General features: G+C 31.4%; 4 protein-coding genes across 9 annotated transcripts; 2 read left to right on the forward strand and 2 right to left on the reverse strand.

Moving 5' to 3' along the window:
- The first annotated feature begins 19 nt into the window (after positions 1-19).
- LOC130893166 (U6 snRNA-associated Sm-like protein LSm8) lies at positions 20-632 on the forward strand. The gene is made up of 4 exons (XM_057799047.1): positions 20-153; positions 246-286; positions 342-469; positions 523-632. Exons 1-4 carry the CDS (start codon positions 123-125, stop codon positions 611-613), a joined length of 291 nt encoding a protein of 96 aa, XP_057655030.1. The 5' UTR covers positions 20-122; the 3' UTR covers positions 614-632.
- A 712-nt stretch (positions 633-1,344) lies between these two features.
- On the forward strand, positions 1,345-12,296 carry LOC130892853 (histone-lysine N-methyltransferase eggless). Of its 3 annotated transcripts, XM_057798527.1 has the most exons (18): positions 1,468-1,484; positions 1,743-2,086; positions 3,012-3,503; positions 3,558-3,719; positions 4,544-4,720; positions 4,813-5,143; positions 5,823-6,019; positions 6,078-6,259; positions 6,313-6,531; positions 7,286-7,640; positions 8,472-8,626; positions 8,957-9,099; positions 9,157-9,334; positions 9,619-9,684; positions 9,743-10,017; positions 10,081-10,280; positions 10,339-10,490; positions 10,686-12,296. In XM_057798527.1, exons 2-18 carry the CDS (start codon positions 1,756-1,758, stop codon positions 10,890-10,892), a joined length of 3,822 nt encoding a protein of 1,273 aa, XP_057654510.1. In that variant the 5' UTR covers positions 1,468-1,484; positions 1,743-1,755; the 3' UTR covers positions 10,893-12,296. The 3 variants fall into 3 exon arrangements, with proteins under 3 accessions (XP_057654512.1, XP_057654510.1, XP_057654511.1); XM_057798529.1 differs by lacking the exon at positions 9,619-9,684 and having other exon boundaries at positions 1,345-1,484; XM_057798528.1 differs by lacking the exons at positions 1,468-1,484; positions 9,619-9,684 and having other exon boundaries at positions 1,600-2,086.
- Positions 12,297-12,365: 69 nt separating this feature from the next.
- LOC130892248 (uncharacterized) lies at positions 12,366-24,183 on the reverse strand. 4 transcript variants are annotated; one of them, XM_057797520.1, is made up of 16 exons: positions 23,881-24,183; positions 23,357-23,397; positions 21,227-21,665; positions 21,068-21,167; positions 19,177-19,482; positions 18,938-19,122; positions 18,727-18,880; positions 18,281-18,672; positions 17,872-18,014; positions 17,627-17,811; positions 17,399-17,567; positions 16,264-17,340; positions 15,049-16,208; positions 14,458-14,730; positions 13,926-14,018; positions 12,366-12,802 (listed from the first exon to the last, which is right to left on the reverse strand). In XM_057797520.1, exons 3-16 carry the CDS (start codon positions 21,256-21,258, stop codon positions 12,698-12,700), a joined length of 4,374 nt encoding a protein of 1,457 aa, XP_057653503.1. In that variant the 5' UTR covers positions 21,259-21,665; positions 23,357-23,397; positions 23,881-24,183; the 3' UTR covers positions 12,366-12,697. The 4 variants fall into 4 exon arrangements, with proteins under 4 accessions (XP_057653503.1, XP_057653504.1, XP_057653506.1 ...); XM_057797521.1 differs by lacking the exon at positions 23,357-23,397; XM_057797523.1 differs by lacking the exons at positions 23,357-23,397; positions 23,881-24,183 and having other exon boundaries at positions 13,866-14,018; positions 21,227-21,620.
- A 106-nt stretch (positions 24,184-24,289) lies between these two features.
- On the reverse strand, positions 24,290-26,537 carry LOC130892249 (PRA1 family protein 3). The gene is made up of 3 exons (XM_057797525.1): positions 26,190-26,537; positions 25,919-26,136; positions 24,290-25,855 (listed from the first exon to the last, which is right to left on the reverse strand). The coding sequence occupies exons 1-3, from the start codon at positions 26,384-26,386 to the stop codon at positions 25,719-25,721; spliced, it is 552 nt and encodes a 183-aa protein (XP_057653508.1). The 5' UTR covers positions 26,387-26,537; the 3' UTR covers positions 24,290-25,718.
- Between the last annotated feature and the right edge of the window lie 50 nt (positions 26,538-26,587).

Consider the following 26,587-nt stretch of genomic DNA (forward strand, 5'->3'; position numbering starts at 1 on the left):
GTCATGGCGTTCTTCTTTTTCCCTACAAATTCTTATGCATACATAACCTCGTACTTTGTTTTGCTTGGTTTATATTTTATAATTTTTTAATATAATTATAGTATTCAAATAAATTATATGAAATGGCTTCTGGTTTGGATTCATTCGTTAACCGTATCCTTATAAAAAATATATTGCTTATGTTTTAAATACATATTTTTTCATATATCGTTCGTTACCTCTTTTTTTCCTTATAAAATGAATAGATACTGTTTCTATAATAACCACGGATGGAAGAAATTTCATTGTAAGTATTTTGTTTTAATATATATGTTTAAATATAAACGATAATTTTTTTTCAGGGTACTTTGAAGGGTTTTGATCAAACTATTAATATAATTTTGGATGAATCTCATGAACGAGTATATTCAACTTCAACGGGAGTAGAACAAGTAATGTTAGGATTACATATAATAAGAGGAGATAATGTGTAAGTAAATAATTTAAAATAAATGATTTAAATTATAATGTTTATCGTTTCAGGGCTCTAATCGGTTTAATTGATGAAGACATCGACAATAGACTCAATTTAGCAAACATTAAAGCAGAACCATTAAATCCTGTAGTACATTAAGAATAAAATCAAATTAATATATTGTGTTTTTATTTTAATATAAGTACATCTGAAAAATCATTTTTGGTTTGTTATTATGCAAAAGTATTACTTAAATATTAAATTATATTACTTTTGATTAGAGATGTTTATGCAAAAAAATCGATAATTTTTTCGATATATCCAAGTGTACCATCAATACTTTACGATATATCGTTAGAAACGTATCAGTATATCGAAAAAAAAATGTATGTTTCATATTTTGCTAATCAGTAATATTAATTATTTGACAAGGATCTGGTTGATCTAAGTAACAACAAGAATAGTAAATAAAAATCGACTTAAATTATTTTTAATTCCCAATAAATTTTTTTTAGACCTTGAATAAACAAAATTTTATTCACTCTTTTGGCTTGCAGTCGGCTCCTATAGGTAGTTATATAATAATATAGAGTTTTACATTTTATTTTTACACAAGTTACCAGTAAAAGTATGTTCTTCAATATTCGTTATATCGGATGAAATATATCGATAATATCCATAAATCTTTACTTCATGAACTTTTGATATATATTGTGCATTCCTACTTTTGATATTATGTGAAAATGCTAGGAAATTATCGTACGTCTGGCAACGCGCAGCTAGTAATAATCTCCAATATGGCCGATCTAACTATGGCCTTTTTTCTGAAGGTTATCAATCTCCTATTCAATTTTTTTAATATCAAATGAAGTTGAATAGCGATAGATTACCAATGGTCAAAATTGGTATTATTTGTAAAAGATACGCGGTAAAATAGACTCGTAGATTTATATGCTGGAGCTCAGTATAACTATCCTAAATTGGTTACATACTGATTCGGAATCTATTCTGAATTGACCCGCGAAAAAAGGTATTTATATGTGGTTAAATAAAATTATTAAAATTTTAATCTCCAGCACAATACAATTTTTTATTATATTTTTCCTATAACCTATGATGCTTAGTAGTCTATCCCCATCCCAATTGTTTCATCTATCAAATGTCAATTTATAACAAACACAAGTTGGCTTATAAACAAGTATTTCAATTCTTTTTCAATTTTTTTTTTTTCAAATCTTGATTAAGGTATAAATTTTAATTACGCTAATTCTTCCTTGTTATTGTTCAGAATATTAACGAAAATGGATGTTGACGAAGACGATTTTATGGAAATTGATGATTCAATTCCGGCAGCTCGTATAATCGAACGTAAAGCTGATGAATTCCCTACACCTCTACAACAAATCAACCATATAATAGATCCCAAAGTTTATCCAATCCCACAAAATACGTTAAAACAAAACGACGTTACGACTAAAGAATTAGCAGCTGAGATAATTAGTTCAAATGAGAATATAACAAATAACTTAATTGGTGATACACCGGTAGATAATACAACAGACAAACCAGTAGAGTCTGCCGTTGATGATGTTGTTGTTTTGGATGATGATGAGGAACCTATGAAGAAAGTTGGTAAGAAAAATTTGTTGTTTCAACACTCGATGATAAAAATACTTCAACCTACACCAGTTTCTGATAATTCAGGAAATTTTAAAATTTTTTAACAGTTTAACGTGTAGTAGACACTATACCAAAATTATTGTATGAACAAAAATGAACGAAGAACAATTTGAATTGCAATTTATCTGACAATGAAGTAGTGCCTTTGGTAAATCTTATTGATATTATATTCATCATCAACGTTGTCGTCGAGTTTATCAAATATAAAGTGTAAGTCTTGAATCATTTTCCCCAAAACCCTTTACAATGTGGTAAAAATGTGAACAATTTGAAAAAGTTGGTTTTGGATTCTCCGTTTCATGTTAAGCTGAAGTCTAAACCTCCTCCAGACTGCCAGTAACGTTTAAACAAAGTTTATCAGTAAACGCCGTCTATAAAATGTGATATCAGACATTTGAGGTTTGAACTTCACTTAGGGCCTAGGTCTACATGTCTGTTCCTTTTTGTCCCATATTTTTGATCATTTCTGAAGTTACTTTGATATATCCTGGTTCTTTTCCATTCTTTATGTTCTAATTCATTATTGAGTGATTTTTCTAACCACCTTTATATGATTTCCTCTTTCTTTTATAATAATATTTCTCCATTATGTTTTTCCATTCTCATATTTTTCACTGTTTTTTAGAGGGTTAGAGAACTTGTATTTTTCTAAAAATTTTTGTAATTTTGCTTTCTTCGATGTTTTAATAGTGCTTTGGTTTGCAACCTGGAGTGGTGTTCAAGCAAAAAAGGTTTTTAGAATAGTAACTTTAACCAGACTAAGGGATGGGAAAAATTACTGGATCTAGGGACGTCAAAATACCAAATCCTGCTCTGGATATGAATCATTATTTCACATCTAATAAATTATTTTAGTATTTAGTAATATTTTTTACAGAGGAACCAGTGGCAAACAATACTGCTGAAATAAATCCAGTAGAAGACATAATTGATTTAGTTGATAAACATAATAGCGTCCGGTGTTTGAACAGCAGTTGTGCTGGTACTGATTTCGATTTTATTCTGGCACCAGATTTCTGCTTATCTTATTACAGAGTAAAACGTTCTAAGAGTTTCAAAGAAGAGATTTGTCAAAATTGCTACTTCAAATCCATTCAGGACTTCGATAACCTCTGTACCCAGTTAAAAAATAAGGAATCAGTTCTTAAATGCGATTATCCTCTAATCAACGAAACTTTACAAATCGAAGATAGCGATGACGAGGAGGAAGAAGATAAAGAAAACGTCGAATATATAGATCAAGAAAAATTCGATTTTATCAGCGAAAATATTGATGATATTATTGAAAAGACTCTAGTTAATTACAGAGTTAAAAATCGATATAAAATGGAAACTGATTTTGTGAAATATGAAAACAAAAAATTAGAAAGTAAGTAAATTATTTTGGTTTTTATATTCTTATAAATAATTTTGATTATTTCAGAGGATTATGAGGAAATGTCGAAATCCGTTACCGAAATTAGATACTTCTTAGATCGGATACAATTGGATTTATATAATTACTTCCGGCCTGATTTTAAAATATTGAAAGGTCTTTCAATAACAGACGATCATACAATTTCTCCTAATATGACTATTCGCACTGGTAAGTAGAAATATATTTATTTAAAATTTATAATTTTTCTTTTTATTACTTACAGTAGCATTACTATGATATTTATTACTATAACTCATTACTTTCACTTGAATTTAACTCAATATTTGTTTATAATAAAAAATGAGGGTTCTTTATTCAACTTTAACTTAATCCTGATGCTTTTTTACTTTTTTTGATGCTATTTCTATGATTTTCCATTCCTGTGTCTTGTTTTATTTTCTACCATCTTATTCCTAATTTTTCTTCTGAATTTTTTTATTTCACCTGTGCAGCTCTTCCTGGTTCTTTCTTTTTTATATTTATAAGTTTGTACTTCCAAGAATTGTTTACTTTTCTATTTTTATTAGAAATTTCATTTCTATAATCTGTATTTTGCTTTTTGTTTCTGTACAAGTCAATATTTTTAATCCAAATGTTAACTTGACTACATTTTTCACATATTTCTGATTATTTCGGTATTTCCTTTTTGGTTACAACCGTGTCCTAATTGCATTGAAGAATCATCTGATCCTCTTGTTCCAGTTTTCCATGTTGTGTTAAAGTCACCTCAAGGTATTCAAAACTTTTTACCTTCTCTAATTTGATTTTTCCAATTTTATCTTATGTATCTTCTTCTTTCGGCTTATGATCATAATCTTAGTCTCTGTTTATTATTATATTAATTATCAGTAAACTGTCATTGTATATTTTAAAAATTTAATTGTTTCATCTTGTATCCAGTATATTAGTTTGTTTTCATTAAAATTTATCTGTTTCAACCATTCTCATATATAATAAGGGTTCTTACCTATCATGGTGTAACGATTTTTTAGAAGCAGCAGCTGATTTGAGCCCAAGGAAAAGTACCAGGTCTCACAAACCGGTATCTTATGTAGAATTGGACGATCTGGGGAATTCGAACAGTCCGAAAGTAGCACCACCCCAAGATATCGAAATACCAAAAGACTTACCACCAGCTTTACCAATCGAAAGAGTTGAACCGAAAATTGGTGAGTAATTTTTATTACCATCGATTCAAAAACTGTTTTAAATAGTTCTGATTTCGAAATGGGAAGTCTAAATAAGAAAATAATAATTTCAGGTGATATATTTTACATAGCGAGAGAAAATTCCCAGACTACTTGGGTAAAGGGACGTTTACAAACGATCATATTACCAGGTAGCATTTACAATGGCCAATCATACACGGCTACTTATTATAAATTAATTGAACTGAAACAACAAAAAGAACGTATAGTTAGCGGCAAAAATATAGCTTGGTTGCATTATTGCAAATACCGTTTACCTGTTGGTACAAGGGTAGTTTCGATATTTAAAGAAGTGGGTAATGTAGGAGAGGCTAAGAAACCCAGAAATGATCCTTACTACGCTGGAATCGTGGGAGAACAACCTTTCGAGGGAAATAGATTTAGGTAAGTTAAAATTTATCTTTCTGTATTTACAATGACCTTAGATATCCTCTTTGCTTTATCATCTACCCTCCAGTATCTGAGATCTCTTCAGTAGAACCTACATTCATTCTTACAACCCAACCTATTTAGATGCTTTCGGAAGTGAAAATGACCCAAGAAACTTTGGAGGAACTTTTCCTGGTGATCCAGTCTCTTTCAACTAAATTTGGCCTATCGGTCCCCTTGTTTCCTTTCCAGATTCATTACTAGAAATCTTTCGTTCGCAAGTATTTCTGTCTGAAAGACGTTTACAGAAAATATATAATTTAGTTAATTGTCAATTAAAAATTAGTTTTTGCCCTCAGTGGCAGTAGTTCAAATGTCTCCTTTGAAAAACTGTTTATATGTTGATATCCAACAAAAAACTTCCACTCACAATAGGCTGTTTCAGAACTAACCTCAAACCTTTCAAACTCTTGATATACAGTAAGAAAACTACTACTCACAATAGGATATTTCAGAACATAACCTCAATAGTCTTTCACAATTTATGGTAGTAGTTCAAATGTCTCCTTTGAAAAACTTGTTTTGTGATGATATGCAAAAAGAAAACTACCACACACATTAGGGTATTTTAGAACTAACTTCAATTAAAAAGTAGTTTTGCTTGATTTTCATGCTCAGTTTTACTATTTTTTAGATATTTAATATTTTTCGACATTGGTTATTCTCAATATGTGAGTTATTTGAGTGTAAACCTAGTTTTGGAAGCCAGTCAGAACGTTTGGGAAGACCTACACGTGGAATGTAGACCGTTCATAAAAAAATATTTAGAAAGTCAAGACAGACCTATGGTGAAATTAGCCAAAGATCAAACCGTGAAAGTTGAATATAAAGGTGAGTATTGAAAATTGTTTTTTGATGTTAATTTTTATTTTTAAACCAAAAATTTTAGGTAAATGGTGGTTGTGTACCGTGGTTAATGTGGATTGTTCGTTGGCACAAGTGTTCTTCGATGGTTTAAATAGAACCGAATGGATTTACAGGGGTTCCTCTAGGTTGAGTCCGTTATTTAGAGAAGAACAAGCCGCTACAAACCGACATACCGGAGTTCGAACTTCAAGGAAAATAGGACATGTTAGTAAAACTTACCATTCTAAAAATTTTTCTATATTTATTGTTTGTTGTAGAATGAATCTGCAACTGTTGTGCAATATACCAGAAACGACGACTACGTACCTACCAGTCAGGCTCAAAATCAAGAATCTCCAACGAATAACGTTAGAGCGGTAGCTAGGAAAAGTACCACTAGGCCACAAAATAACATACCGGTACCTAGTGCTGTACCATTCCTTCCACCGGTTAACAATACTCCCGTCAACATGACAGGACCAACCAGCAAAATCATGGTAAGCACGGTAAGATTTGTAGGATACAAAAATGAAAATTTCTAGGTTTAACAATTAATGAGAAGTATCTTTGAAGTTAATATTTTAATGTTAAATTATGAAAAGTTGCTGTATATTGTGAGTATCAAGTTAAATAATGCGTTTAAATTTTAATAATTTATTGGACAAGGTGTTATATGGAAAAAAACACTATACCGTGACCAAAAACACTTCTTTAACAACATTCTGGGAGCTTTGAAACAAAACTTAGTATACAGGATCTATGTTTGATGCAACTAAAGCCTCAAACTCTCAAACTTGTCTCAGTGTAGGAGAATAACTCAGAACGTAACCACAATTAGCTTCTACAGATTATGAAAGTAGTTCAAATGTCTTTTCTGAAACTTTTTACATGATGAACACTACTACTACAATAGGCTATTTCAGAACGTAACCTTCTACACTTGATAGTAGTTCAAATGTCTCCTTTAAAACTTTAGTTATGCACCAAGAAACGTACCTCCAATAAATTATTATAATGAACTATATAAGTTTTTTTTTTGTGAAAAAACACTTTTTTGTATTCTACATATCATACAAACTTTTACATAAATAACAAAAACACTTTTTAATTAATTTAGAATAGATAAGGGTATATGTAGGTATAGAAGAAGATCCCGAGGAGAAGAAAAAGAAGAAGAAGGAGCTCAATAGTACAGGGAATGTAACCTCTCGATACATACAAAATTATTTCAACAAATTATTATTTTTACAGTATTTCACACCACGGGACCAAGTAATAATAAAACGAGAATACAAACCGCACACTTGTTCCGTTAAATGCAAGGAGTTCCTTACACACAACTTTAGTCAACTTCGCGGACATAATCCTCTGTCTAAACCATTATTGTGTGGTTGGGGTCGGATGTCGATGAAAGGGAAAGGTAGAAAAGAGATTGTTTATAAAGCACCTTGCGGAAGACAGCTCAGAAATATAGCAGAAGTTCATTATTACCTTCGAGAGACCAAATGTGAAATGACAGTGGATTTATTCGATTTCAATCACATGGTTAGGTGTTTGGCGGAATTCAGCGTCGATTGTGTACCGGATCCAAAAGATCTATCTAGAGGTGATTATTAATATTTTTAGATTAGTTTATTTTCAACATTTCATGACAGTAGTTCAAATGTCTGATTTTAAAAACTTTTTACTTGATGATATGTAACGCACAGTAGGCTATTTCAGAATTAACCTCTGCAGGTTTCCATACTTTATGGCAGTAGTTCAAATGTCTCCTTTGAAAAACTTTATATAATGATATCCAACAAAAAAACTAATACTCATAATAGGCTATCTCAGAACTAACATTAATAAACTTCACCATTTTATGGCAGTAGTTCAAATTTCTTTTTAAAACTAATCGTAATCTCAAAAGTCATTTCTTTGTGTTTTAAATTTATATAGTTGTTTCTGTCTGTAGCCAACCAACATCACGAACCCCTAATCATAAATAGAAATTGTTAATGTTTATAAATTTAATTTTTTTGTTGATTCCGTTCTTAGTTAATAGTTTATTTCAGAACGTGACCTCAATTAGTTTCCACAGATTGTGAAAGTAGTTCAAATGAACTTTTTTTGTGTTTCAAATTTGTAGAATTGTTTCTTCTTGTTGATTCGATTTTAGTTAATTTGCTATTTCAGAACATAACCTCAATTAGCTTCTACAGATTATGAAAGTAGTTCAAATGTCTCTTATGAAACTTTCTACATGATGAAAAATATTATTTACAATAAGCTATTTCAGAACGTAACCTTGATGGGTTTCTACACTTGATAGTAGTTCAAATGTCTCTTTTAAAAACTTGAATAATTATCTCAAAAAGTTCTTAGGTTTTAAATTTATAAAGTTGTTTATTGTGTAGAGAATAGTTTCAATTTTAAATAAACATTTTTTTTATAGGAATGGAACAAGTCCCCATACCCGTTATCAACGGAATTAATAACGAAATGTTAGATTTCTGTAATTATTCCATAAAAAGAGTTCCCATGGAAGGTGTCCACATGAATTTAGACCAAGACTTTTTGTGCGGTTGTGATTGCGATGACGATTGTATAGTAAGTTTAATCGTATCAACTATATTCCTATTTATAAAGTGTTGATCAATATAATAGTTAAAACAAAATCTATTCACACATTTTGACCAAGGAATGAATTTTTATTAGTTCTACGGTAACCTCTATGATCCAAAGAATAGTTATTTTGAGATACCCCAGATAATTTGATATTTTCATGATGGATAGTAGTTCTAAAGACCCCAAATTTACCAAAAAAAAAAACACTAAAATGTATTCAGACAAAAATCAAACTATAAACTGTTATTTCCTGTCAAATTTGACAATTAATTTTTATTCATAACCCTGAGAATCTTTTTTTATTTTTTTAAGGACAAAACCAAATGTTCTTGTTGGAAATTAACATTGGAAGGTGCCAAATATATTGGTAAAGATATCGATCCAAATTCTGTTGGTTATATATACCGACGTTTACCGGAACAAGTAATTACAGGAATTTATGAATGTAACAGTAGGTACGTAGATAATTTAATTATTAATTGAAGTTTAAAATGAAAAATTTATATTTTCAGGTGTAGCTGTTCTTCTACTTGTCTAAATAGAGTAGTCCAGAATCCGATGAGTTTGAAACTTCAAGTTTTTCGAACTCACAATCGAGGTTGGGGCATTAGATGTTTGAATGACGTTCCGCAGGGTAGCTTCATTTGTATATACGCCGGTACAATCCATACAGAAGCCATGGCAAACGAAGTAAGTTCACAAAACGTTGCATTTCAACCACATCAACCATATTGGAGACTCTAAACACGCAATATTAAATAATGGGGTCACCTGACTTTCACCGTAGCAGGTTCCTACAGAAGACATCCCACAATTCTAATTTACATTTTTTGACAAACCCTGTATACGATTAAAAAAAATTTGATGGTTGTATGTATACTTTTTTCTTGAAAGGTTCCCATATGGTTCTGATTCAACTGGACACATTTTTTTTTAAACCAAAATATCAGTCTCATTTTGTTTTTATTATATAGGATGATGATGATGATAAAGATGATGATGAAAAACTCCCGTGTGGTTCAAAATCAAGTGGACACAATGTATATATGACAGTTTTTTGAAACAAGAATGTCAAGTCTCATTTTTTTTATTATATAGGATGGTATGGCATACGGAGACGAATATTTTGCCGAATTAGATTATATAGAAACAGTTGAAAAATACAAGGAAGATTATGAAGCCGAAGTAATAGAAGAAGAGGAAGAAGAAAGGTACAATCAAAGAAACACACCACCAGAAGACGAAGAAGAAGAAGAATCTTTTACCAGATTCAGTAATGGAAAATATAGGAGATACAACTATTCAGAAGATAACGATTTCACACCTAGTCATCCTGACAGGATAACGGCCAGAATGGCAGAAAATAGTATCAGGTGTGATTATTATTATTTATTTTTTGTGTTTATTTGATTCGATTACAATTTTCTTTTTACTAGGACAAGACTTAGAAGACGGAACGAAGAAGATGCAAAATTGGAAACAGAATCTAAAAAGGATGATAATAAAACCGAAACCAAGCAAGATTCATCGGTAAAAGTGAAACAGGAAATAGTAGAACCTAGAACTGATTTGAAAACAGCATTAGAAGGATTATCCGCAAATATTGAAACTGTTACAATTAGCGACGAAGAAGACGGTACGTTCCTCACATCAATTGGCAAACAATCCCTTATATATTTTTCGTATTTTTCTAGAGGGTAGAGAAGTTTTGAGTTTCAATCCCAAAGCGAGTGGTTTAGATGAAAAAGGACCTAAATACACGTCGGTTAGAGAATTATTTGGAGACGACGAATGCGTATACGTAATGGACGCCAAAAATGCCGGAAATATAGGGAGATTTTTAAATGTAAGTTTATCTAGAATAACACAGTTCAACTCGATTATTTGACTTTTATCTGTCGAATGTCACTAGAATATTCGATAACCGAGGCGCAATATAGTTAAACGGGAAAAGAAGAATAACATAACCCAACATCTTTACAATATGAATATCAATGAACGAATGTAGAGATTAAATTGTCGTTTTTTTTTTTTGTTGCAGCATTCCTGTTCGCCGAACGTATTCGTCCAAAACGTATTCGTCGATACTCACGATCCCCGTTACCCGTGGGTATCGTTCTTTTCGTCTCAGTTCATAAGAGCCGGTACTGAACTGACGTGGAATTATAATTATGATATCGGAAGCGTACCCGGCAGAGTTCTGTACTGCCATTGTGCTTCTTTAGAATGTAAAGGTCGTTTATTGTAGGTTATCATTGAAATTTGTTGAAATAATTAGTTCGATTCGATTAAATCGGTGGCAATGATCGGAATAATAGACACTCGTTTATTTGGCAAACCTTTCTTTCCATTTTATCTATTGTATGTTTCCTAAATGAACAAGAAACAGTTTTCCCATAGATTTCATGACTGTACAGACACAGTTTCCTACAGTATATTCAGATTCTTTTTAGTTTTCTTCTTTTTTGTCAGTTTTTCTTTAATTTTCTTCTTTATGTGTCAGTTTTTCTTTAATTTTCTTCTTTATTTGTCCGTTTTCCCAAGTTTCTTCAGCTTTTTTTATTTGCCATTGTTTGCTTTAGCTTCCTTTCAAGGTTTCTTCTCTATTAGACATTTTTTTATTTTTTATAGTTTTCCCTAGAAGAAATTCAGCGTCTTATTAGTTTTCTTCTCTATCGGTCAGTTTCTTTTCAGTTTTCTTCAGCTTCTCTTCAATTTTTTTCTCAATTAGGAATTTTTTGTAGCTTTTAATTTTTTTATTTTTTACAGTTTTCCCCAGCTTTTCATTATTTGTTAGTTTTTTCAGATTTTCTTCTATATTTGTCAGTTTCTTCCAGTTTCTCTGTAGTTTTCTTTATTTTTCAGTGTTTCCCTCAGTTTCTTTAACTTCTTTTTAGTTTTAGTTTTCTTTGTTTATCATTTTATTCAGCCTTTCTTAATTTTCTTCATTATTAGAAACTTTTTGCAGCTTCTTTATTTGATTTCGTTTCCCCCAGTTTAGTATCCTTCTTCATTTATCAGTTTTCCCCGTTTCTCCAACTTTTCCCCAGTCTTTTTAATACAGTTTCTTCTAGCATCTATTTTCCTTTTGATTTGGTTCAAGACTTCGGTTGTTGTAAAGAAACAAGATCAACCAGTGGGACATGAGATCCGGATGGTGATTTTAAGTCTATTTGGTCATTTTTCTTAGTTTCCTCTCTGATTTTACTACTGAATTCCGATAAAGAAATTGTCATGTTGTTGCTTCAGGTGATATCTGATATACTTGAATCATAATTTGGTACGAAAATACAGCTGAATGCCTCTACGAGGTTACTACGATTCTAATGAAAATGCTTCGGTGATTATGGACTTAACTATCCATTCCTTTATTTGTATTCCGGGATGATTTGTTACATATCTATCAATTGTGTTGCAAGATATTAAACCGAAAACGTGGAGATGCTGGAATTTATTACTGTTTGGAGTAACAGAATGTGTTAGAATGACCCAAACACTCCATTTAATCAGTTGTACCTTATATTTTCTATTAATTATTGTGTTTCGAGTGATTTTTGAAATTTTTTTCAGTTATCACTACTTTTTAATCCCTTTATTTGATTTAATTTTTTTTTTATTTATAAATATGTCTAATAAAAATATATATATATAGTGATATTGCGTTTTTTTTGTATTAAACTCATCGACATAGGGATGAAGGGAACGTATTAAAAGCAAAAGGTGGTTGCGGTGAGAACAATTTAATACTTTCGATATAATTGAAGCTATTTTACAATTCATCGTTTTTACAAGAAACTAAATTGACTAATTAGAATTTTTCTTTATATATACACTTGAAATAAATATCACACACACACTTATATGAAGACAATCATTTATTATCAAGGTCAGAATCGAATATAATAAATCGAATCTTTCTGAAACAAAGACAAGTGTAGTTTTTTTTTATTGAAAAAGTTCCTTTCACCATATTAATAAGGAATTTTGTAAAAAAGCGAATATTACTAAGTTGGAATTCAGTCTTCAAAACAAAATTTTAAAAATTACCTACAACTAGTCATTTTTATCAAATACTTTTCGTTTAACAGGCCTTTTATCAGGCAAAGTACGTTCCAAATCATACAGATGTTCCCGGTGATGCATATCGCTAGCGTACGACTGAAAATATTAAATAAATACATATTAGAACGTGTGTTACAAATTTTAGGAAAATAAATGAAAAAAACAATACGTATTACCTCAACCTACTACTACTAGTGACAGAAAAACAGAGTTGTGAGCCCCAATATTAGTTTATTCGGTCCCCAACAACTACCATCCGATTGATTTAGTCCTAGCCAAACCAAAGTTATAGAAAAATTCATCAACCAAGAAATCTATCATAAACATAGATTAACCAGGGATCTTCATTTGGAGTTCGGTTCCCAAAAATACCCTGAGGATACTCGAAGAGAACAATTCCACTTAAAAGCCATCTAGATTTAACCAGGACAACTTGGTGGCGCGACTCCAAGCGGACTGGAATCGACAAACTCACCAGCGGACCCAAAACCCTTCTACATCTCCAATTAAAAAGGAGCAAAATCTGATTAGTGATTGGACTTGGTCATCACAACCTGAGCATCATGGATTATCCAGAGTGACCCTGGCATATGGAGAATGAAACTGCAGACTCTATTAATTGGTACCATAAAGATAAAGATACGATTAGACATAAACCAGCTGTAGGCTAAGTGGAATTCAAGTACCCCGCAGGAGCAATATCCAGCATAACAGGGGGGAAGACCCTTTTCTTTATTCGTTAACCAATCCTATTACGACTGAGAAATAAATTTTATAAGGAAATATAATTTGTCGTTTAAATAAAAAATTGTTTAAATAAATTTTTTTTACAATTTGAACCAAATATAAACCTAATTATTTGTGGTTTAATATGATGTGTAGCAGGAGTATATTTTAAACAATTTTTTATTATAAAAAAAAAACGTCAACAACTCCATCTATCGCCACCAAAGCCACATCAGATTTTATATTGAAAAAAATATAAATTAAGGTCTACATTTGATCGTTCCATTATATTGAATTTATATCAAAGATTTTTAATCAAAATATTAAGGGGTATAAAAAATTTTCAATATAATGTAACGTATATCAAAAACACTACAAAAATAAAAATGGAATTAACCAAAAAAAAATTTAGTATAAATTTGGATATAATTACTTTAGGGAGATGATGGGGTCATTCGTCCTCTTTGGCTGTGAAATCAGAGCAACTACTCACCAATTTCGACAAAATTCGCTTTGGTATGGTTTCGGTTATACCAAAAATACTATCTTGTTGTAAGTGACACTTAGAATCGTCTTCGAATAAAACCTAAAATAATACAACATAGCTTGTTATTAAAATGAAAAATTTTTATAGGTTAGGTTTTTTATTTCAAACCGGAGAGCCGGTCCTGTTTCATTATTTTAATGGAATATAAAATTTGGCATTTTTGTTTACATTCTAGAAACCGAATTATCGAGAAATCCGTTTTGTATAAATAGGCGTTTATTTATTGGTTGATATGAGGATACCTAAGTCGATTAGGTTCTTTTGGGATGAACATAACTATTAGTGTGGTAAGATTTAACAAAAGTACGATATATAACAGTGCAGATTATGATTCTTCATTCAAAGTAGTACAGTTTCAATGAAAATAGTAGCTTTCGAGCAAATAGTCACCGTTGAGAAACCCTTTACGTAGTGTGGAGCCTCAACAATTATCTAATTACATTTTTATATACAATCGAATAAAAATAAATGAACTCACAGTGAAAATGTAGTTATCTACATTTCCCATGTAATCGGCGTCGTACGAATGCCCGTCTATCCATCTGATTTTCAATCTTTGACCCAAAACTGGATTCGGCATAGTTTCAAAACCGACTACGTCGCTTAATCTAACGTCTTTGGAAAAACTCTGATCTACCGGGAAAAAAACGCACAAGTTCGATTCGCACTTAATGTCTATCACTTTGGCCTGGTAGAATCTTCCATTTTTATGTTTCGCCCAAACTTTTTCGTTCACTTTTATCGGCTTATTCTACAACAACAAAATACAATAATAAACAACATTTATATTCTTAAAAACTCGATTATATAGACAGTGAAACCGGTCCTGTTCTGTTTATAAATAAGCATCAGTTATTAGCAGCTAAAGTCAGTAAACTAAATAGTATATTTAAATAAATTAGTAAATAGTTTAGTGTATTTAATTAGCTACAAGTAGTAGAAAGAGGAAGAGTAAAGGATGAGAAAAAGTGGAAAAAACGTATAAAAGAATAAAAACTGAAATTCCAGTACTATGACGTTCGGAAGGGCGTAAATAGTTCTAGATAAGAAGATATAAATATGAACTTACTTTTGGACCGATTTCGACATCTTTTGGTTCAAAAGATTCCGAATTTGTCAATTTAGAACATTCTTCTATGGGAATAGAACCGACGTTAAACAACGTCAAACCGGATTTCAAATAATCCTGAATGTCCTTACTGAAATTATCCAAAACATCTTTAGTGTCCACGTAACATTCAGCCGGTGTGAAATGAGCTTTTTTGTACATCAAATATTCGCTCAATTCTCCGTCTTTACAATTTTTTTTATTTGAAGGTAAACATTTTTTTTTACATAAATTCCTGAGTACTTGATACCGTATCTGATCGTTCTTTTTCGGCCTACCCTTTTTCTTTACGCCGAAAATAATTTCCGATAAGTACAATCTTGATTTGGAGTTACCCCGTTTTCCCTTCGTTTTACCAAATATTCTTGGAATAGCAGGTTTCTTTACGCGTCTAATTTGACGCGCACCACGTTTGGATTTTAGATTTTCTTTAATATCTTCGTCGGTATTTAAAGGTACTATTTCCTCGGTACTATTCAATTTTTTACATTTCTCGCAATCAGATTCACAATCACTGGAAGAAGAATCATCAGAAGAACCATCTTGATCAGAATACGTATTACCAGAAGATTGGATTTCGATTTCAGTTGCTATTTCATTCGAGATATCATTTTCTTGCACATAAATTCGCTCTTTTTCTTCTTCTTTCTCGATTACATCTTCATTTTCTTCTTCTTCTTCTTCCAGTGCTGTTATATTACTAGTTATTGTAGGAATCGGTTCTACTACTACTTTTTTATTACTATCTGACGGTATGGGAATCCCAGTCATGGGATAAAACCTATCGGCATTATCATAAACAGTTTCGCATCTAAAAGTTGTGTAATACTTGTGATTTGTCCATATTAAATTCGGTTTGAATTTTTTAGGTGGGGAATCTTCTTTTTCCAACGCAGGCGTCGCCGCCGTCTTTTCAATATTCACCGAATACATGTCCAGCAAGCCTTTAACGGCTTCTTCTCTGCGATCTAATTCAGATAGATTCACTTTCGTGGCTACAGCCGGGGATCCCAATTTAGGCATGTCTTCATAATCTGTAAACGATTCTGGAACAGATAACTGAGGCATTTGTTGAGTCAGTACGGGTAGTTCCATTTTTTGCATCGTTTGCAATACTGGACCTGCAATAAAAAACGTATTTTCATTTTATATAATTTTTTTTCAACAAATTTTTACCTGGAGTACTAGCAGGTGGCTCCGATTGGCAAGATTCTTCTGTACCCACATTAACGGTAGTGTTATTTACAGGTTGTACTTCTACCGGTGTGGTTAATGGATGAATATTACTGTTAACAACATTATTAGTCAATACCGGTTTTGAAAGAACCTGCTGATTGACTGACATAGTAGTTTTCACCTGTTGTTGATTATTTGCAACTGTCTTTGCTTGTATAGGGGATTTTAAAATTGTTCCAAGCATATTTGAACCGGATTGAGTTTGATTTAAGTTGTGTACAACACCGTTTGAAGGTAATTGGTGAGCTTGACACTGTTGGTTAAGAGAATTTGTTTGTACCCCGTTTATAGAAGCATGGGTGCTATTGGTGAATTTATTTTGTGGGGAATTTAAGTTTCCTTGCAATTTATTATTGACGGTATTCGATTGGATTGTTGTTGGAATCGAATTACTAGACACCGTAGAAGTTATTCTAATGTCTTTTGGAAGTGATGATATAGTTTTGGAAATATTTGTCTGTAAAACTTTAGGTTTATTGTACCTATCGAAATCGCTTCTTTTCGCTGGGGATTTCTTTGGAGCAATTGCATTATTTGTTTGTTTTTGTAAGAAATCTAAGAAAGCTACTTCATATTTATGAGAAACTGGAGCAAAAGGTTTCATCGTCGATTGTAGGGTATTAGAACTTGATAATGTCGGTTCCAACTTTGGTATTGGTTTAGGTATCACAGATTTCGGTTCGAGTACTGTTATAATACCTTTTGAAGTCCTTATAGTTTCAATTTTATTAGTAACCACCTTCGGCATTTCCTTTGGTCTTCTATAATTTTTCAGAAAACTGTTTGTTGTTGAAATTTGATTAACTTTTGGGGTCGGAGTTAATGGTTGTTCAATTATTGGAATCGGAGCTTCTTTGAGCAGTTTTTGTTCGTGTTCTTCTTCAGCTGCTCGTATAATATCATCAATATTCTTTTGTTCAGGATTTTCTTTTTGAATTGTTTCAACTGATTCGTTTTTGGATATCGATGCCCCTTCGGCTTCTTTATTATGCTCACTTTTTTCTTCGCGATGTTTACCTAAAATTACAAAAAAAAAATCAACATTTTGGTATATGAAATTGTTATTTCAACTTACGCTTCCTGTGTTTTTTATGTTCTGGGTCTTTTTCTTTTTTCTTGTCCTTATGTTTATGTTTTTTCGATTGTTTCATTAGAATTTCAGTTTCCTGTTGAATGAGACTTTTCACTAAATCGTCAGTATCCATTTGTTCATTGTTAATTGGTTTTACTATCTTCCCACAAACCTAAAATTTGAAAAAGAAAGCAATAAAACCGAATAAAAAAATCACAAGGCGGTTTGTACCTTTTTATCTTTGCTGTGACAAGGAGTGTAAAGTCCTGTTAATTCATCTGCTCTATATTCAGGATCTTTCTTTGGTCCCCACGAAGGATCGTCCAACTTTTTTCTACCACGACGTATTTTTTTCTGGAATCTACGTCCTTTCTTCACATTGTACCCGGCGTCACATATAGAAGCATCTTCAGCTTCTAAACGTAAAGAAATATAAGAAATTGATTTTTTTGTCAAATAAAATATTGTAATTTTACCGATTTCGCCTGCTTTCAACCAAATATCTTCCAATGCTTCCAATTGCTGTTCATCGGGTGGTAGTTCATCTGACCCAAACGCAAGATTATCTTCTTCCATCAATTCCAATTGTAACGCAGCAGGGAAATCCGCCATACTGAAACTTTTCATAGTAAAAATCTTAAAAAACCACCGATGATTCAAATGGGATGAGAAAAATAAAAAAAAATGATTTCTTGATAGAAAATTTGGAATTTGACAAAAAAATAGGTTACCACATCATAAATCGCAGTCATAAAATTCCAAACTTCTTCCTTTTTCATTATCTAACACATGATAACATTTATTTCGACCAACAAACAAAATTATCACCTAATTAAGTAATTAACGATAACAATGCGCTGAAATAAAAAAGTAAAAAATACTTACGGATTATAATTGGCCATCATTCTTCCTTTCTTCGATCCTTTCTGATGTTCCAAATAACTCTGGGGTAAAGTAGGATTATTTTTGTTACATAAAATATCCTGAGGCATAGGCAACGGTGCTGGAACCTTCTTATCTGGTTCTTCTGGATGTGGACCGATATCTTCACCTTTCAACCACATTTCATACCTATCCGGTTGGAATCTCTTGACGAATGTATCCATGGAAATTTTAACCATGTCTTTGCTGCAGGTGCATTGTGACGCGCGTTTCCCGTATTCAATCCACCTTTCCTGAGCAAAATTTGTAGATTCAGCACAATTGAAACCGTGGTTAAACCCAGCATGGTATCCATACGGAAATGTTATCATTATTTCACCAGCTTCTTGAGTTATCTGAGAAAAGTAATATTTTAAATCTAATATTTAACAATAAATGTTAAATAATACCTTGTTATATGGAATGGAGTACTGTTTTAAGATTTGAGGGGAAATCAACGTCATTTTGTGTCTCAGGAAAGCCTGACATGTCTTGTACGAACTTGGAAAAAATCCGTTTGCAAGTCTTTCCAATCTTCTACCATGTTCCGGTGGAATAGAGTACCTAAAACATTTTAATGTTAATGAAACAATCATTTTTATCATTAATTGAATCAATTACCAAGTTTTTGGTGCTCCGAAATGTAAATAGTTGATTGAGTAAAGGTCCATATCTTCTGTGTGCCAAGCAAATGTAGTTTTCCACATGCCGAAATATAAGTAAGCGGTATTAACACCTTCAATTGAAATACCATAATCTTCATTAACATAATCCAAAATGGTTCCCAATCGGTTTATATTCCATTCCTTTGAAAAATTGATATGTAGAAATATAAATTTGAGTACAAATGTTATACTCACATTAACATCTTCATCTGTTAAGCTACCAGAAACATCTGCACCATATATCGGGGCAACGTAAGTGATATTTTTCCAATATTTCCTTTCTAAGTCTTCATAATCAAAATGTTTTGGAGTGGCATATCTTTCAGATTCAGCCAGTTCTTTATATTGTTTCACGGTCATCGATTTTTTCTGTATATTAATTTGTTGGTAGAGTCCTTGTTTACCAGTGACTACTTGACAAATTGGAGCTGGGATTGTTAGATTTACGTCCTCGATTTTGTAGCCATTTTTGCGTGGTACCCACTCAGCAGGGGGTATAACCTAAATTCATAAACAATTGTACCGAATCCACAATTGAAGGAGCATTTTTATATAAATATGAGATAAAAATATAAAATATATATTACCAATTCAAAAATGATTGTTATTTTTTCACACAATGCAAGTGTGAATATTTGTAAATACAAAAATGGGGATTATGCTGATAATTTTCTAAGGAAATAATAAAGTAATTATTGAAATCCTTTCATGAGATGAAATGAATGCATTGGAAAACTAATATACTCATAAATAAATTAGAAAAATTATATTTTTTCACGAGAAATTAATTTGAATCAAACACAAAGAAGACAATTTTGAAATATTTTCCTGATAAGATTAGATTGCCGAAGTGTACATAATAAATTTTAAAAGAGAAATATGTACAAAAATGATTATATTTAAAACCTACACTACCAGTCAAAAGTTTTTGCCCACCATAGTTTACATGCCTTTCTTCAAAATACCTTCAATTTTTACCAGGTTTCCAGTCGCCCTACTCCCAAATATCCCCAAACCATCACTGAGCCTCTGCCATGTTTTACAGTTGGGATTACAATCATCCATTCTTCCTTTGTCCTGTGCACAAACAATCTTCTTTTAAACCCCATAAAATTGACTCATCACTCTTTATGGGTTCAATTTTTCTGTTCTTTAGTTCACTGCAACTGCTTAATTTTATTTTGACATCTTAAAAGTGGTTTCTTCATTGCCACCATCCAAAAAGGCCAGCTTCTTTCAATCTGTTTTTCACTGAACAAATACTCAAAGGCAGATCTCTAAATTCATTGACCTCAGCTATTATATCTTGGAGGTGAGCTCACTGATCAATGCAATACATTTATCATCAATGGTTGTGGTTTTTCGAGACCACCCTGAACATTTTCTGTTGCCAAAGCTCCTGGTGGATGCATATTTTTTTAGTGTAGTCCACAGTACGTCGAGGTATTTTTAATTCAGTAGCAATGGTACGGTTACTTTTGCCTAGACTATGAAGATTTGCGATTAACGCACGATATTTCATTGGTTTCACTCATTTTAAAGCCTACAAGTCTGAATTTGCGAGAACGAATTATTCGTACCAATAAGAATACCAAAAAATATGGTCAAAAAAGAATAAATCACAAGGTAATCTTTCATCTCACAAGGTTAATTATTATAAAATTTAATGAATGGATAATAAGGTGGGCAAAAATTTTAAACAGTAGTGTATATACTTATAAATAAATGAAAAAAATATATACTTCCATGAGGAATTAATTTAAATCGAATATAAAGAAGGTAGATTTGAAATATTCCCCGATTAAGTTATCAAAATGTAAAAATTAAATTTCAAAAGAGAAAAAATGAAAGCAATGTTCATAAATTTAAAAATTTTCTAATTCATATTTTAAAAAAGTTGTAAAATATAAAACTAACGCATTCTGTACATGAATGAACTAACTTCAATCAATTATAGAATATTATAATAAATATTTAATAGATAAATTGTCCTATTTTGCAAAAAAATTTCAAACACTACGAAAAACAAAATGGCTTGACAGGATTTGACCTTTGAAGTAAACAAATATAAAAATTCGTAACTTACCTTCGCTAAACCAGCTTTGTGTGCCATTTTCGACTCCATGTGTTGAATATATTTGGAAAAATCCTTAAATTCATCCCACGTCGGTCGGAAAACCATAATTCTGAAAGTGTGAAAGTGATACATATATATATGTAATTATAAAATATAAATTTGCCTTACTTTGGTATCCTTGGAGTATTTGGCTCTGCCATTTTCTTGAAAATCTATCAAACAACGATCTAATTGAACAAATGAAGCACACTAACTTATATTTTATTTATTTCATAATGTTGATCTTCAAATTTTTCGGTCGGCCATTATTGACACACTAACAATCACGTATAGATATTTTATTCATGTTCAGTTGAAAATTGATATTTTTGAAATAAATCGGGATGAAATTGTACACTAATCACTTCACTATGCACATTGATACTATTCCAGAAAGAATTGTTCGATATTTTTACATACTTTCACTATAAAAACATTTACTTGCTACTACAACGTCCCTTAACACATCCACAAAAATACATGCGCACAAGCACACCTTAAGTCAAATGTCAAATATCACTCAGCCTACTTTTGAAAAATAAACTTTCAAAATAGTATCGACTTGGAACTAGTCGGCGATTGGGCAGTGTAACAAAACTCAAATAAATCAAAGAATAATAAATATTAAAAGTTAAAGTACAAAAACAAATCTTTCAACTCATTTGAATTAAACGGCTTACAATACTTTTATTTAAATCAAATATACTTCTATTAATAAATGACTATATTAAATGTGATGATTTAGTAAAAAGTTTTTTGTATTTCGCGTTTTGTACAAGTCGGCGATTAGGCAGTGTATAAAAACTGGAATTAATCACAGAATGATATATACTAAAAGTTCAATTGGGGAAAACTTATTTGTATAATTATTGCTTAAAATATTAATTCAATTATACTTTGATTAAATCCATGGCAGCGACTATTTTAAACGTAAATTCCGTCGTTTTAGAGAAACAAATTATGATTTAGTGATAACTTTTTGTGTTTACGTGTATTGGATATTACATATCGTGTAAGTATTCACAAAAAATCATATTTCTAATTAGTAACGCCTGGTTGGCCCACACTATATGAGTTGACACTCGCTCTCCTACCGACCTGATGTAAACAGATCGACGAATCGAGTCGTTAAAACCCGTCAATTTTAAGAGGGGTCGAGTGATTTAGTTGGGTAATGAGGTGCTCGGCCCTGAAGCTTTTTCTCCACCACAATTTGCCTCAACGAAACGTCAGTTTTCTGTCCAGTTTCGAGGTTAGGTTTATAGAGTTCGTCATGCAGTTCATTTTTTGTCGGGTTTTCGATTTATTTAAGTAGAAACTAACAATGAAGTGGATTGGAGAAGAGACCATGAAATTTGTAGGTTTATACCTAAACAGAAAAGTCTGGAGGCATTAATTGCGGGCATGGAAAAAGAAGGGTTTGGATTAGGCGAAAGCAAACAAAAAATCAAATACCTAAGATCAGTTTACAACAAGAACTGGTGAACAACAAAAAGTCAAAAAAAGATCTCGGCTAATTGATGTTTATGAGATTAAACTGCAAAGGTTCAATACTTTTATGTCCTAAGAGTGTTTTCCTCAAAAAATTTCATCTATTTATTCTAATATAACCTTTTAAACACTTACTAACATGGGTCTTAAACTATTGGCGAGCCATTATACAGGGTATTCTGTTTAAGAATTTTTCTTGGGAAATAATTGTTGCCCCTGCTCATCAGGCCTCATTAAATGTGATTACTTTCATTGGGAGGCGTTAAAAGAGCGGGAAAAAAATTATTGTTGAATATACGTCTCTAGTAATTCGACTTTTCCTTGAAAATAACAAGGTTTTATAAAAAATTGAAATAGTAAAAAAAGTTTTAGAATTGTATTATCTATAGTGTAAAAATTAAATGAAATTTTAAGGTTAGGTCACCCCTAATCGTTCTATCACCTTCTACTTACCATTACGTAAGTCTGATACAAATGTGTAACAAATTTGGTAATTTTAATTTGAATAGCTGCAAAAAAAATAATTTTTTCCCAATTTTTGTGACTTGGTATAGAGATAGATTGTCCCGAAAAAGCTGTTTGTCAGCAATCACGGTCTGAAATGTAATGCGTGTAGATTTCTGATCGAGACTGAGGCAAATTAAAACAACTAGGACAGTAACTAGCATTCCAGTAAAAAACGACTTTATAGATTTACGAATTTTTTCCGTGAAAACTATGGTTTTCACAAAAAAGTTTAAGAAACCTTTTTAATAGAGAAAAACTTACCCTACAACCTGGTATTTTTTATTTTCTTCTATCTTCGCAGACTGAAATAATGGGAAATTAGTATACTTTTAAGGACTTGTTAATAAAATCAATCTTTTTGTTTATAATTGGGCACTGACTGGGCTATTAACAGTAATAAATCTTGGTTTATGCAGCGATAATTAAAAATTACCATTAAACTAACAAACTAAATTACTAAATGGTATTTGTAGTTCATGCAGAAAATTAACATTTAATATAAATTAAATAAAGAGTTCGTCAACTTTTTAGTTTAATCTTTAATTTTCTAAGGTTATAAGCGCAGAATACATCCTTGTTCTTTGTTTATGGGAATATTATTTACGTTATTGCGCAGTGGTGTTTTATTTTTAAACTGATATCAAAAAATAGGGAAAAGATGTGTCTGCAAGTCAGATATGTGATTTAGACGATGAAAAACTGATAAGACAATGTCAGAAGCTTTCCACATACATAACCAGTAATTTATCATTAACCTTAATGTACCCCATAAGTCAAAAAATTACCATCAACAAAGTTTAGTTTAATGTTACAATTTTTGCTGCATAAATCAAGCTAAACACTCGTTCCCGCCGACATTTTCTACGTTTTTCTTTACACGGCAATAACTATTTAAAAACACATGTTTTACTTTTCCCACAACGGAAACTGCACTGGGTCCATAACCTATTGTTAATCCACTAAAACGACCGGTTAATGAAAGAGTTTTTATTGTTGCAAAACAGACTTAAATAACAAAAAAAAGACTCGTTGAGAGTTGTACATAACCATCAAATCACAGTACTTAGTTGACAGTACATGAGTCTGTTCACAAAATATGGATTGCCAGTATTATCAACTGTAAACTGTAATTTAAAATAAAACATTTTTTTATTCCAAATATCTTTATTAAATTGAATAATACTAATATATATATGAGCAAAAAAATATCTATTTATATATAAATTTATAAAAACAATAATATCTATAAAATAATATACATAACGTTTTATAAAGTAGAGCAATCTGAACAAATTATGTTGATTTACAAGATGGGGAAATCGAAAACCATCAAATTATACTGATTATGCAATTAGATAGTTTTGGAGATGCGAAAAGGGTCTAAATGGAAAAAAACTGTAAATCTTGATGGATAAAATGATCTTAGCGTGCACAAACCACAAATATTCCGTATACCATTGGAAGGGTTACCAGTACAGGACAAACAAACAGAATTAGGGGTGAAATTTCCCCAAATTAAAACTGGCAACAATCAAATGACGTGGAAATCTATTTTGAAATATATCTATTTGTGAGGTCGCCTATTTGGTGAAAAAATGTTTGTAAATGAAATATTATTGAACCAAATTGGAAATTTTTTATTCGAATTAATACACGATGCAATGGAAGTTTATCCATCTAATATACATTAATAAAAAATCTAAAAGCAAAACAAATTTTCAAAAATTTCATTCTCATGTTGTCTTGGAGTGATGAAATGAGTTGTGATGATTACTGAAGATATTTTGTATGTTTCCTACTGAATATAATATTCTGTTTACGTCCAATTTCATAACATACCCTCTTTTGTAAAAAATGGGCTCCATACAGTTGCTTGGCATAATAGCAAAACAGTCTCATTTGAAATGAGGGACTATGAAATTTTAAAATGCCTGCAATTTAACCCCTATCCCTCTGCGGAGATGGATAGAGACACCTGGTATAAGACAAGCGAAAGAACACATAGATGGACCCTCTGCTTCTCTTACCAAACAACTGCTCCAACTAAATAAGCGCGAAATTCAACTAGTGATCAGACTTGGTCACCTCCTGGGCATCATGGATGATCCGGAGTGCCGCTAGTACATGGAAGAGAATGAAACTGCAGACGATGTCATGTGTGAGTGCGGTTCAAATACTTGGACAAGCCTCACACCTACCTAATGACATCAGAAGGTTCTCAGAGGACATCGACATTTGGTAATGTAAAGTGAGGCATGAGTTTAGACAGTGTATGGTCTACAGAAGACGTCACCTATCCAATTTGATGTTAAAAAACCAAGTAAAACAAAAATAAAAGGAATATGTATTCATTATAAGAAGCAACATTCACAAAATAACTTTTATCAAGTTTTCATACTGCACTTTGTAGTTGGAATACGCTCTAAATACATTGAATGTTACAAAAACTAAAATAGTATACAAATTGTTTAAATCATGATTATCCAGTAAAGCTACATACATATCACTAAATGTGTCATTTTTTTCAAACCCTCTTTAAATTTTTTTAAAAATAGCAAATAGAACAATTATTCAGTACTAATTATGACCTTTTGAGGATATATCAAGTAAATTAGACAGATTTTCAGAATAACTCACTTTCCAGACCCATTTCTTCAAGAAAAAATCCCATAGGAGTTGTTCTAAGACCCAAGCTCTCTACTTTATTAGCAATTTTATTTTTCATGTTTCTCAATCTCAAAGAAGCGTGAATGAAAATTGCTAAAATAAATAGCAAACTTTCTATAAGCATCAAATATTGTTAATGATCAAATTAGTACTTACCTGCCACAGGTAATAAAACACCAAGAAGGAAAACCATGAGGGATTGTAACATGTATGCGAGGAAATAAGCACAGGCAAAAATGACGAAAATCGAAACAATTGGATGTCTTTTTTTAAATCTAGCAGCACTTGCCTTTTCGTTTGTAATATAAACAAAAATCATGAAAAGTACAGCTGTTGCTAATATCCCACAAGCCATTTTAATAGGATGTATTATACTAGAAATGATGAAATTATTGTTGTTTAATACTGAATTGATTTGGATACTTACCCCACTATTATAAATATCAGAATGGACATCAAGAAATAATTCGTTTGGTAGTATAACAAATTTTGTGTAACTCTATTACCCCATCTTTCGAAATCTTTTACATTTGGTATTTGAAAACGGGCGGCTTCTAAAAGAAAATCGCCCAAAGATCTTAGAGGTGCAATCTCAAAATCTGAAGAGGTTTGTTTTTTATGCATCTTCGAAGTAATTCTCGATACAAATTATTTTTAAACAATGAAATTCAATACTTATTTATAAATACTGACATCACCTAATAATATTTATTATTAGTACGTGGTTTTCTTTTTATCATAATATATGTAACACCATAGATAAATTTGAATATTATCAATTATAAATGTACACAAAAAAACGTATCTTTACGGTTTAAATATCTA

This window comes from Diorhabda carinulata, chromosome 4, assembly GCF_026250575.1.
Source record: "Diorhabda carinulata isolate Delta chromosome 4, icDioCari1.1, whole genome shotgun sequence".
NCBI lineage: Eukaryota > Metazoa > Arthropoda > Insecta > Coleoptera > Chrysomelidae > Diorhabda > Diorhabda carinulata.

Coding starts and splice junctions, on each gene's coding strand:
- LOC130892249 (XM_057797525.1), bottom strand. CDS start 26,386: ATGCATAAAAAACAAACCTCTTCAGATTTTGAGATTGCACCTCTAAGA. Junction 26,137..26,189: donor CTGATATTTATAATAGTGGG/GTAAGTATCCAA, acceptor CATCATTTCTAG/TATAATACATCCTATTAAAA. Junction 25,856..25,918: donor TGTTTTATTACCTGTGGCAG/GTAAGTACTAAT, acceptor TATTTATTTTAG/CAATTTTCATTCACGCTTCT.
- LOC130892853 (XM_057798527.1), top strand. CDS start 1,756: ATGGATGTTGACGAAGACGATTTTATGGAAATTGATGATTCAATTCCG. Junction 6,020..6,077: donor CGTGAAAGTTGAATATAAAG/GTGAGTATTGAA, acceptor CAAAAATTTTAG/GTAAATGGTGGTTGTGTACC. Junction 9,335..9,618: donor CAGAAGCCATGGCAAACGAA/GTAAGTTCACAA, acceptor TTTATTATATAG/GATGATGATGATGATAAAGA.
- LOC130892248 (XM_057797521.1), bottom strand. CDS start 21,258: ATGGCAGAGCCAAATACTCCAAGGATACCAAA. Junction 19,123..19,176: donor TAACAGATGAAGATGTTAAT/GTGAGTATAACA, acceptor AATTTTTCAAAG/GAATGGAATATAAACCGATT. Junction 16,209..16,263: donor GCCACCTGCTAGTACTCCAG/GTAAAAATTTGT, acceptor TTTTTATTGCAG/GTCCAGTATTGCAAACGATG.
- LOC130893166 (XM_057799047.1), top strand. CDS start 123: ATGGCTTCTGGTTTGGATTCATTCGTTAACC. Junction 154..245: donor TTTGGATTCATTCGTTAACC/GTATCCTTATAA, acceptor TAAAATGAATAG/ATACTGTTTCTATAATAACC. Junction 287..341: donor CGGATGGAAGAAATTTCATT/GTAAGTATTTTG, acceptor ATTTTTTTTCAG/GGTACTTTGAAGGGTTTTGA.